Source organism: Zeus faber (assembly GCF_960531495.2).
Source record: "Zeus faber genome assembly, chromosome: 3".
Classification (NCBI taxonomy): domain Eukaryota; kingdom Metazoa; phylum Chordata; class Actinopteri; order Zeiformes; family Zeidae; genus Zeus; species Zeus faber.
Genome location: NC_137190.1, coordinates 22715148 through 22728566, shown reverse-complemented (window position 1 = coordinate 22728566; position 13419 = coordinate 22715148). Strand labels below are relative to the sequence as shown.

The 13419-nt window shown below is 40.8% G+C and overlaps 1 protein-coding gene across 1 annotated transcript; it reads right to left on the bottom strand.

The window, feature by feature from the left end:
* Positions 1-4735: 4735 nt before the first annotated feature.
* Positions 4736-5686, bottom strand: foxb1b (forkhead box B1b; the record flags this gene model as incomplete). The annotated part of the gene is made up of 1 exon (XM_079997164.1): positions 4736-5686. One exon carries the CDS (start codon positions 5684-5686, stop codon positions 4736-4738), a length of 951 nt encoding a protein of 316 aa, XP_079853290.1.
* Positions 5687-13419: the final 7733 nt, after the last annotated feature.

Sequence of the window (13419 nt, the reverse complement as noted above, 5' to 3'; positions counted from 1 at the left end):
AGAATATTGATGAACACCAGCAAGGAGTTGTTAGTTTTTAGAGTGAATTACAGCCTTTATTTATTTTGGAGAGAGCCCACTCGTGTCCTAAGTAAATATATTATGTGTGAAAACAAAACAGCCACAATAAACACGGCAAGTAATTGGTTGATGTAGGAGTTTGACACTTTGGCTTCTGCAACCATAGGATAAAAGATTTGAATGATGACCATAAATAATAGCAGTGCATAATTCCACTCTCCATCATCGAGACAGTTTGGAGAGTTCTGATAGGGTATAAATCAGGGGGAAAATTCATAAGAGGCTGTAATGGATCACAGCCATGAAGTTTGGAGGAAACAAAACAAAAAAAAAAACCAGCACACATGACCCTATGGGAAACTTTGCAGCCAATAACTGTCAAGCATTTTTGAGGCAATGCAAATATGAACGGATATGTGCATAAGCAGTGGGGATACATGCATAAACATGCCAAACTCTCTCTTTCTCTCTCTCTCTCTTTCTCTCTCTCTCTCTCTCACACGCACACACACGCATACCATTTATATACTTTTGTATAACCTGTTGGGTTACAAAGGACTTGCTACGCACTGACATGAAATAACAGCTCAAAATAAACAAGCATTTCCGGTTTGGGTATGCGTAATAAATCTCAACCATGTTGCTCTCTGCATTATTATTATTTTATTGGATTTTTAAAATGAATTCTAATGCATATTGCACATCTCTACATGAACCCAGTGCACAGAGCATTGAAACCATATAATCTTAACAATACTGATCATTGTTTATGTTGTGGTATCACTGGTTTTATATGGCCTACATTATTTTTTTCCCCCCTGCAATTGATCTTCTCTTATCTCATCTTATTTAGCTGTTTTCTACTGGGTTAGGGAAGAAAAGAAAGAAAGAAAGAAAGAAAGAAAGAAAGAAAGAAAGAAAGAAAGAACATTGACAAGAGACCCTACAAGATCTGCAACATGGCTGAACATGGAACAACTGCACAATCACAGTTTCTGCAGAAGGCTCATGAGTTGCAAAATGCTATACAATGTATATACAGTATAATGTACAATGATAAAATATTGTAAAACTAGAAATATTGTAAAAAAAAAATTGTATATTATGATTCATAATACAGAAATAATAATAATCAATGTTATGTTATTATAAATAATATACCTAATATTGTTTTTATTCTCTATTTATTATTGTTTGTTTATTATTTACATTAATTAAATGTATTTATTATATTAGATGTATATGAGCCTAATACACTTTTTTTGTTTTTTTCCCCCCTCTTACATGATTTCCAGCCCCACATGGCATATGCCCAACTCTAAACAGATGATAAATAACACCCCGGCTCTCTCTCTCTCCTTAAGGTTAACTTGAGTTCATTATTCAGGCCGATGCCCTGGTGCATTAAGCGACGCATAAATTACACCTACTAATTACCTGGGACGCACCCCCCTCCTTAACGAAGCCTTTTAATTAAGGCCCGGCACCGCGCGTTTCCACCGGATTGACTATATTTCAAGAGCCGCTGCCGGTTCACCTTCATTTTGGGGTCAATGGATCATTTAAGCGGCCGAGGCAACAAGGACACCCGTTTTAATCCACTTAAGTACACGACGGCAAACAGGGTGCGTGGGCCACACGCACGGATGTTGGAAGAGTTACTTACCCCATGAAACATATTAAAATAAGCTTAAGACAATGGCACTTTAGTTATGGGTCGATCTTTTCTCTGGCGTTGGAAATGATTTGTTTTGAGGACATTTTCTTAAATAATGATCCATTTTACCGGCTCTAGTTTTATAATGTTTTAATGGGTCGTACTGTTGTGGATACATTTATTTGCTAAAATAGTGTGTCAACAGATTTCCCTTAAATAGGGTCAGGGATAGGGTTAGGGGAAAAAAAAACGTTTTTCTTTACCCGACTTATAGGTGTACGACTTACAGGCCTGCGTGGCACGATAACAGGTGCTCACGTAAGGGAGAACAGATAAAGTTAAAGTAAAAAATATCAAATACTTTTTGCAATTGTTGCACACTTAAATGCATATGCATGTGCAAATCCTCCTTGCAAAAATATCATATATGTTTTCAAAAAGATCATATATCTTTTGCAATCGGTAATGTGCACAAACAATTGTAAAATTATTTTATAGTTTTACAACAAGATTTTGTTTTTACAATGTGTGACCCAAAATAGAATATCATATTTTTTGCACATGGCCAAAATGGCAAAGATAGAATATAACAGAGGGGCCAATTGGTAAAATGCAACGAACGCTAGAATATAGACCACCTAAAATACTCCAAATTTGTCAAGACAGGAGTTAAAAGTGTGTTTGTAGGCAGAATGGGTGAGCTGGTGCATGAGGGATATAAGGGGCGGGCAGGGTGGGGTGGGGGGCACATTAAAATTCCACGGAGGTTTCTGAACTGGTTTCCATGTCCCCCAGTCAGCAATGTGTTTGTGGAAATCAGTCTTTTTGTCTCTTTGTAAAAAAGAGGACTATATCTACACCGGTGGCCCAGTGGAAATGTGCCATTCTCCTGCACTCTCTATTCAAGTGAGTTCGTGTGAATGAAGTGGCTTGGGGTCGTTTATTTGCTCTGGTCAATGGCAGCCAGAGATGGAATCCTAATATGTTTGTTTATACCTAAGCACATGGGGTGGAAGATCCAGAAAACATTTGAGGAGAGAAATATATATATATATATATATATATATATATATATATATATATATATATATATATATATATATATACATACATATCTACTTTATCTTTCTACATATTACTTTATAAATACACACACACACACACACACACTCAGACATATACATTAACACACACACAGACACACACACACGCACACGCACACACACACATTTTAAAAGTTGTTCTGACATGGTGTAGAGTGGGTTACATGTTGACGTCGCATCTGTTGCGTTGGATAATGTACTGGATACAATTCTAAAGTTCGTTTCCCATTTTAATTCTTAAAGGTTGTTTTTCACTCTGCCGAAACGAATAAAGCATGAGTTAATTGTTGACTACATTGTATTTAATACTGCTAACGGTACAAGAATGCTTATTACGCGTGTTTTAATGTGGATTCAGGAGGGTAATACAATACACACTAATTTCCATAGTTTTTTATATTAATTTCATTTGATTTGTTTGCTCTTTTATTATTATTATTATTATTATTATTATTATTATTATTATTATTATTATTATTATTATTATTATTTTAAAATATAAGCAATATGTATGACTATAGACGGTATGTGTGTATGACTTGTGTTTGATAATGCAGCCGTTTAAAATCAATTCTTGACAGAAATGTCAATTAATCAAACTGCATAAATGATCCTGCCTGCTGAACAGGATATTTGTTCCCTAAATTAATTTGATTAGAAACGAAATTAAATTTCGGCTTAAGTGTATAGTTTGCACAATTCACCACACAACTGAAAAATGAAGAAAAAAAGCTAAAATGTTCAGCAAAGAGTTGCAGCAAACTTTGCGCGATGCATATGTTTGTGTGGGCCAAATGGTATCTAGTGAGCGCCTCCTCATTCATTAATATGACAACATGAATACAAAAATAATGTTCAAATGTTTGGATGATCAACAGTTTATTGCAGACACAGTGTACAGCTAAAAAGCACGCATGCTTGCAGCAAAACACAAACACAAGGTTTTGAGATAGTGGCATGCTCGTTTCTTTACAGACAAGTTACAAATATACAGTTTTAATATGGTTTCAATATGGTGTCCACAGCTTTTTAAATAAAACCACAAAGAGTTTACACATCTGCCAGCCACAGATATCCAAGAACACTGAGCTAAAAAAAAAAGTGCATTTGATACATTTCGATATTTTCCTTTACATTAATTCAAATATTTCTAGTGTTTTTGTATGCAGAACCTTTAACATAAATATCTATGCTTTCAAGTGTATCTCATGACGCGATTGTTCATTTCGACCATTAAAAAAACGAATCTAAAAGAAAAGAAAACAAAGTTGATTATTTGGTATAACAAATGCTATAAGCTGCATTTTGTTGAGCGTTGAAAGTCCGTCGATTAGTCTAATAGTTTAGTCTAAAAAAGAATAAAGGCCTGTTTCCTTTTCCCCCTAAACAAAATAGCACTTAACAAGAGAGGCCTGCGCATTGAAAGAAAACAGACAGTCATCGATCAGAGACCTTTGCAAAAAAATATTTACCTTTTTGAGAATTTGAAAGAAAAAAAAATCTGGCTACTGTAAATGATTTTAGTTTTCCATCTATTTTTATGCTCTCCGTTGTATTCTCATTTTTTGGACTTGCACAATTCTGTCAACTTTTTCCTGCTGTAACACCTGGATTTCCCCAGGGCTGAATGCAGTGTTATATTGTCTTGTTTTATAAGATACGATACAATAAGATGATTCTTCCCTTGTATTAAAACAGAAGATATTCCTGTCATATAAGACATACTTGTCTTCTCTGCGCTGATCGTATCTTATCTGAGCGACAGGCCGTCTGGGGGTGCGCCTACCTGGATGGGTGTTGGAGCAGGCTATGGGGTGACAAGGATGAACACCTGTCAACAGCCAACAACAGTTCTCAAGTAAACAAAAACAAAAAAGAACACTGCAACGACAAATAAATCCTTTTTAACACACTGCTTTGGGGGCGGATGAGTTTATAAAAAGTCCGGAGTCGGTCAGTGCACGGCCACCACGGACTGCAGGGCTGCGGCCGGACTGCTGAGCGTCTCCCCGGGCGTGGCGGGGCTGCTTTGGCTGGTGGCTGTCTGGGGGGAGGTCGGGCTCAAGGACTGGGGCGAGTTCGCAAGGAAAGCCGGGATGTGGGTTGGCAGCCCCGGCAGACCGGGCACCGAGCCGGGCGTGGGCTTGATCGGCACCGGGATGGCGGGCAGAGTCTGTCCACCGTGGCAGATGGACTTGAGGGGCATCCCGTAGTGGGAGTAGTCACTGGCCATGGTGATGGGAGCCGCGGACTCCATGACCCCGGTGCTGTACATGTGGGGCCACGCCGTGGTGAGCTGGTTGTGCAGCGGGTAGCCCGCCGACATGGACTGCACGGCGGAGAAGGCCAGTCCTCCCGGCATCTTGTACTCTCTGGCGATGATGTTCTCGATGGCGAACGGGTGCTTGAACGTGGACGGTTGCGAGACGCCGAGGTTGTAGCCGGACATCTGCGGGAGGTGCGTGCCCGTGGCGGCCTGCAGCGCGCTGAGCCGCAGCTTGGCCTGCTGCTGCAGGTAGTGCGCCGCGTCCGGGGGAGGCTTGCTGGCCGCCAGCTGGTCCGACGCGAACAGCACCTTGAAGCGCTTGCGGCGCCGCAGGAAGCTCCCGTTCTCGAACATGTCCCCGCAGCTCGGGTGCAGCGCCCAGAAGCTGCCCTTGCCCGGCTGGTCCGGTCGGCGCGGGATCTTGATGAAGCAGTCGTTGAAGGAGAGGTTGTGGCGCAGGGAGTTCTGCCAGCGCTGCGTGTTCTCCCGGTAGTAGGGGAAGCGGTCCATGATGAACTTGTAGATCTCGCTGAGGGGGAGCATCTTCTCCGGGCAGCTCTGGATGGCCATGGCGGTGAGGGAGATGTAGGAGTAGGGGGGCTTCTGGTCGCTGTACGTGTTTCTTCCCGGTCGAGGCATTATTATTCAAAACAAGAATAAACCCTGCAGGGGTGGATGTTGCTGCTGGAGCGCGTCCACGGTCCACGACGAGACTGAAGTTGTTAAAATGTCCAACGGGCTTCGGGGGTAAAAAAAAAAAAAAAAAAAAAAAAAAAAAAGTAGTAGTCCAATTCCTCAGAACAGTGTTACGCCCCAAAAGTAACACACACCTCGCGTGCGGGCGGACATTTGCGCTTTAAGCGCGCGGCAGCGCCATGGCGACGCGGTGGAGTTGGAGGAGGAAAAGTTTGACGCGCGCGGTTCCCTTGCCGTGGACACGCGCGCCGGGGCTGTTTCTGGCTCCGCTCCCCTCGGACGCGACGGTGCGAAGGGGAAAAAAAAAAAAAGGTGCCGCTCCCGTGTCCCTCCGTGCGCCTTCTGACACTCGGACGCGGTGACGGGAGCAGAAAAGACTCCCGCGGAGGCGCTCCATTAATGTGCCACTTCTTTGCAATCACATGACAATCTGCAGGGAGGAGGAGGGTGGAGGGGGGAGGAGGAGGAGGAGGAGGAGGAGGAGGGTGGAGGTGGCGGGGGTCTCATAATGTGGTTTCATTTACACCTATTTACATGGACACCTTGAGCCAATGGAAGTCATTTCCATGTGAAGAAGGAGAGAGGGGGGGGGGGGGCAGAGCACCGGATCTGCGACGTGGGCGTGCGCGGAGCTCCGTTTCGCCCCAGCCCAGTGAAGGTATGCGCGCGCCCCCGTCGTGCGTGGACGGTGCGCGGGGTGCCGACCGCCGATTTGCGTTTACAAATAGAGCCGCTGAGCGATATGATTGTTGCACCGTGTAATCGCTCGTATTTAGGTGTGTATTGTTCCATTAAACAGCCTCGTGCGCTCGGACCCTGCAACGCTGGTGATGATGGTGAGTCTTCCGTTCCTCGAATTTCACTGATAATATAAGTATAATGCTAATAATCCGTGGAAACAATAATAATAATAATAATAATAATAATAATAATAATAATTATTATTATTATTATTATTATTATTATTATTATTATTATTATTATTATTATTATTATAATGTGATAGTAACTTTTTTTTTCCTATTTGGAGCGTTTGTCACATTTTACGACAGCGACAAATACTTGCTCAAAACAAAATACTGTGCAAGATCTCATCTTTTGTCGCCTATAAAGTGTAAAGACAGAAGAGCTAATTAATGCTCTTATTGATTTTCCTATTATTATAGTTCCTATTTCTATAGATGCTATACTGTTGCTAAGGCCTACTGGTTTAATTTAATTTTAATTACTATTTTAAAAATGATACAAATCATTTACACAATAAAATACATTTTCTTGACTTTTTTTTTTTCGTAATAAATTACGGCGCAAATGTCGTAGAGACGGCATAGTTTGTGCGTGAAACTGGAGCCTCACCTGATCGATCACGTTATCTGCATGGCGAGTTCACACACACACACACACAAACACACACACACACACGGACAAACACGCACACACACACGCACGCACACGCACACACACGCACGCACACACACACACACACACACACACACACACACACACACACGGCGGATTTCCTACTAAAACATGCTAATTGGCCCCTGCGCTCCTCTGCAAAGTGAGTGAGGCGAGTTTGGTTGATGTTTATGCCGGAGATTTTAAGGTTTTACACACACGGCCTGTGTAAGCCTTTTATATGTGCGGATAAAATTTCTCATCTCATCTGCAGGTGACGCACATCGTGAGAAAATGAGGTTAATGAAACGGCAATATACAATAGAGAACACTCTTCTTATTATTATGATAATGACGATGAGGATGATGATGATGATGATGATGATGGTGATGATGATGATGATGATAATGATGATGATTATTATTATTATTAATAATAATAATAATAATAATAATAATAATAATAATAATAATAACAACAACAACAACAAGCATGATAATAATAATAATAATAATAATAATAATAATAATAATAATAATAATAATGATGATAATAATAATAATAATAATAATAATAATAACAATAATAATAATAATAATAATAATAATAATAATTATTATTATTATTATTATCATTATCATTATCATTATTACTATTATCATCATTATTATTATTATTATTATCATTATTATTATTATTATGATAAATGAAACTTTCTGGTGTTTACAACTAGACATATTGCATGTTTTCTTTTATTATTCATTTAAGAGTTTTGTTTCAATGTGGATAAAAAAACACCTTTTTTTATTGTGTATAGAAAATGTCGCCCTCCTCTGCAGCTGAAAGGAGCTGAACTGACTCAGGACACAGTAGCTGAGCTGTATAATGTGCTCCCTGTTTGGTCATTTGTACAAGGCGAACAAAGGATGGAGGGCCGGGACCAAATTGCATTGCACTTGTGAACCGGCGCTGGGTCTGAAGTGCTCTTTTCTTGCAGGGGAACTATTTTGTGCGTGCCTCTAAAAGGGAAAAGAAGGCAACAAAACAAAAGCGCCCCTTCGCAGGATCTGGGAGCAGAGTAGCGAGGCGTGCCATTCCCAGGGCGACGCGCACAAAGGCCCGGGTCAGAGGGATGAAGAGATGGATGGAGAGAGGAATGGATGAAGGGTGGGATGGAGAGAGGGATGGGCGGAGAGAGAGGGATGAAAAGAGGGATGGAGTGAGGAGAGAGGGATGAAGGATGGAGAGGGGGGGTGAGGAGGCACTTTCACACGTCTGACCCGGAGGCCGCATCCACCGACAAAAGGGAACCGAACGTCGCCCGGAATGAAAAGAAGCGCTCCGCTCCCAAAAGCAACAGATGATCGCTGGGTGTCGTCGTCTGTCAGAAAGATGACTGGGTGAAATGTAAATCGGGCGGCTTTATGCGTTAACATGCCCCGCCACAATGGAGGAGTCCATATGCGGTCTATCCTCCAGAGAATGTGGAGTTGGTTAATCCTCTTACAGTTTGTCTGCAGGTTAAATGTAAAAAGTTATTCTCCCAGAAAAAAGCAACATCGTGTCCTGTAGTATGAATACATGTCCGGCTTTTTTTCTTACCTGCTAAACCGACAGTAGTATAATAACAAATTATATATTTTTCTGGCGGCAATGTAGATTTTCCAAAATTAATGAATTAACAAAACGCGAATGCTGGGGGGCGCTATCTTATTTACATTCAATGCAAATATTTGCATACTCGCTAATTATAATTACCAATCAAGCAATTTTCAATGTGTCTGTCGGTATTTGCAGTGTTTTGCATTGTCGTTTTTTAAATAGAATTTTGGAAAGCAAAAGAAAAAGCTAAAAGTAAGCCAACGTGAATTACAGTTTTTAATTTCAATTATTATTATTGTTGTTATCATTATTCGCCATATAAAGTTTTAATTATAATTACCGCCATAATTATGGTTATATGCACATTTTTATGCATTTTTACTATATACTACTGCTATTACTACTCTTCTACTGCTATTACTACTATTACTACTACTACTACTACTACTATTGATAAAATAATAATAATAATAATAATAATAATAATAATATTAATAATAATAATAATAATAATAATAATAATAATAATAATAATAATAATTATTATTATTATTATTATTGTTATAATTCTAATAATTATATATTAACAATATACAACATTACCGTAGGCTCATAATATATATATATAACTATCTACAACTTGATACTATATTATCGTATTATGATAATAATATAAGATACATGATAAACAAAATATCATTTGGAATAGATTTATATGGCTAAAATATTATTTTTTATATCATCTCTATTATTATTATTATTATTATTATTATTATTATTATTATTATTATTTTATCTCGGTAAGTGCGAGTTCTGTGGGCTATACGACATAAATGATCATAAAGTTTCGTAGTAGGAGCCTTTTCGTGGCACTAAGGAAATACAATTAAGGCTTAGTGCCACTGCCGTTTATGAATATTCAAGAAGATGTCAATTAATTAGCAGGAGGAGGGTTCTCATTAAGCCACTCAAAGACCTTTTAGTGTTAAGTAGTGTGTAAGGGGGGGAGCTGCGTTTAAGCAAGACCTAACGGTGCCCAGTTCATTCATTTTCTTTCATTATCACAGTACTCAACGTTTTCTATTAATTAAAAAGGCCGCGTTGAGTCATCCAACGAGAGGGGAATCAATCTGGAGAGAAATGGAGAATGAATGAATGAATGAATGAATGAATGAATGAATGAATGATTGAATGAATGGATGAATGAATGGAGACGCCGTGCACGCGTGCGTGTGTAGATAGATCACTAAGAGAACAAACGAAAAATAAACATACGGGCTAGAACTGCACGGAATAGTATTTAACGGGCTTAGTTTTGTTTATTTATCTATGTATTTACTTGTATGTCATTTTTGTCGGGGGAAGATGGGGGCTGGGGGCGTGCGACATTTATGCCATACATTTTTATTTTTTTATTCTTTCATTTTTTACATTTTTTTTAACACACAATAACAATCAATTACCACAAGAGTGGACAAAAAAAAAAAAAGAAAAGAACGCGTGCACTCGTTTTGTAGGCCGCTTGATGCTTATGTAGAATGCGCGCACGCACGGGGACTAGATGTGTGAATTAACATGCATGCAAAATTAATTAGCTGCTCGGCTCCGACATCAAAATAACTACTTAGCAGGAGAAGACCCCGCGGGCGTCTCCAACATATGCTGGAATAATGCTTAATTGAGTGATTACATAAATTAGGTGGGTCTATTCATTCTACTGCACAGCACGCGCACCGATATCTCAATTAATGGTCCGTCACGTGGGACAGACGGGGCAGGTATTATTATTATTATTATTATTATTATTATTATTATTATTATTATTATTATTATTATTGTTTAAAGGGCTATTCCCCAAAAGCTCCCGTCCGCCGGCGCCGTTTGAACGCCACCCTTCCGCTTCCGGCCCGGCAAACCGAGCGATAGGTGTCTGGAAGTGGAAGCTCCGCGTTGCCGGGGGCGACAATTAGAGCAAAGACCACCCCCACCACCCCCCCCCCCCCCCCCCACCACCACCACCACCACCACCACCCCCCACCCATCCTTCCATTTGGTGATTGCCTCCAGCTACACAGGTAGTCTCTCCATCATGGACCAATAAAACCATCATGGTTTTACAATATGGATTTGGCGTCAATTGATATGGTTCATTTTGTGTTCTGTGTAATCGCCATGTTGCGTTACGTTAGGCTGATCGCGACTTGCTTTTGCTTCATACAAATAACATGAAAATGGATGTGATCATTCCGAAAAACCGACGCTGAGACCACATTAATCACATGTCTTGATTAAAGCAGCAGAAGTTGTCGGGTGTTCAAAAAATAAATAAGATAAAAGACATAAAAAAATGAAATAGAATTTCATCAGGTAAGACTGTTTGAAATATGCTAATCCGTAACTAAGGGGTGAAGATATGTTTGACATATAGAGCATGTTTTGCAATACCCAAGATCAGGAATGGAATAATCCAACTCATTTGATCCCACAGCAGCTAAAATCTCCCTCAATCAGTTGTCAATGAAATCATCAAAAGTAATTCAAATGAAATCACTTCTGAATATAATTTGATGCTGTTATGTGGGAATATGAAAAAAGCGGAAATGGAGGAAAAAGGGGAGTTCAAACATCAAATGGAGACGCACTAACCGACATGGATCATGTGATGACGAATCTGTGGAAATGCCAATGCACAGACTCCATAAATTGTTAATCACCTCAGTTTATAAAAAAAATGAAAATAAAACCAACCAGACCATATGTGATTTACTTGTTACCACAGCTCCACTGAGCTCAACCACACGTATCTGACAAACGCACACGCCCAGTTTCATCACTCCCGGATTATCCCTGACCAGTTGGGAACATTTTGTTAGAGGAGCCTGAGGGGACACTAGGCAGCGAGTGCTGGAGGAGGTGGAGGTGGAGGTGGAGGAGGTATGGAGGTGATTCTCCATCCCGCCCTCCGGTGTCCCGACAGCTGCATGGAACATCTGGCAGAGCTGCTGCCACCGCTCTGGCCCCAGATTCTCCCACAGCTGGATGCCAGCTGCTGGGGGAGATGGATGGAGAGCCGAGGACAGTCTGTGTGTGTGTGTGTGTGTGTGTGTGTGTGTGTGTGTGTGTGTGTGTGTGTGTGTGAGAAGAGAGAGAGAGAGAGAGAGAGAGAGAGAGCGTGTGTGTGTGTGTGTGTGTGTGTGTGCACACGTCTTCATAGTTTTGCACCTTATGATACATGCATTATGTTACATTATGTCTGTGCGGGTCCGTGTTTTCTGATAGTGACAGACAGACAGACAGACAGACAGACAGACAGACAGACAGATAGATAGATAGATAGATAGATAGATAGATAGATAGATAGATAGATAGACAGATAGATAGACAGACAGACAGACAGAAAGACAGACACACAGACACAGAGACAGACAGACAGACAGACAGAAAGACAGACAGACAGACACACAGACAGACATACAGACAGAGCCTCTGAGCCTTCTGACGGATGGTGCTGTCTGGAAGTGACGGTCAGTGCTCACATTTAACATTAGCTGTTCTCTCTCTCTCTCTCTCTCTCTCTCTCTCTCCCTCTCTCTCTCTCGTCTGGTCCCAGGGCAGGAGCAGTGGGGAGGAGATGAAGAGGTGGAGGGGAGGGAGGAACCAGAGGCATAGAACGGATCCAGACCAAACTCATGCGTTCAAAAATGGCTGAGTCAGCGACAGGGAAACAGAGTGTTTTCTGTGGAGAGTTCCTGATTCAGGAGGACGTTTGTCTCCTCACTGACCGTTGCGTATTTGTATTTGAATTTTTTTTACTTGAATGTATTTAATTCAACTTTAAATGACACAATTGGGAGTTTAACTGATACGCAGCAGTGTCGAGACTTGAAGGGGAAGTCCATCTTGTCATTTATGAGGAGATATTGATTTATGTTGTATATTGTATACGTTTTTGTATGTTTTGTGTATTCTGTTGTCGTGTCCATTAAAGTAAACAGCTCCTATTAAAATCCTGCCAGTTTTGAGAACTGTCTACAACCTTGTCATTATTTCTCATGATTACTAACGATCTGTATTTCTTTACAAAATATTTAAATGACAAGTTACCGATTGCATAAAACACACACACACACACACACACACACACACACACACACACACACACACACACACACACACACACACACACACACACACACACACACACACACACACACACACACACACACACACACACACACACTCCTAACAATTTCGTTGTGAGCTTCTAGGTTGAAAATCCGTTCTCTAGAGTAGCAATAGATTTAGATCCAGCTAGTTGGCGAAAGAGGAAGCTGTTGGTATGTGTGTGTGTGTGTGTGTGTGTGTGTGTGTGTGTGTGTCCGTGTGTGTCCGTGTGTGTGTGTGCGTTCTGGACGCCAGCGCTCTGTAATAATGGGCTCCATAAGTGCTGTATAATGTCTCTGTGAGTGAGTCGGGCGATCGAAAGGTCCTGACAGCACCAGCAGCTAAATCACATACGCTATTGTGGACACTGAGGGTTGGGGTTGGGGGCTGGGGGTCACAAGTGTGTGCTTAACCTTTAACCTTTCGCCCAAGTGTTTACATGTGCTGCTTTGAAGATGACGCGAGGAAGATGTTTCTCCAGGCTCTAGACCGAGACCGAAACATTTGAAAC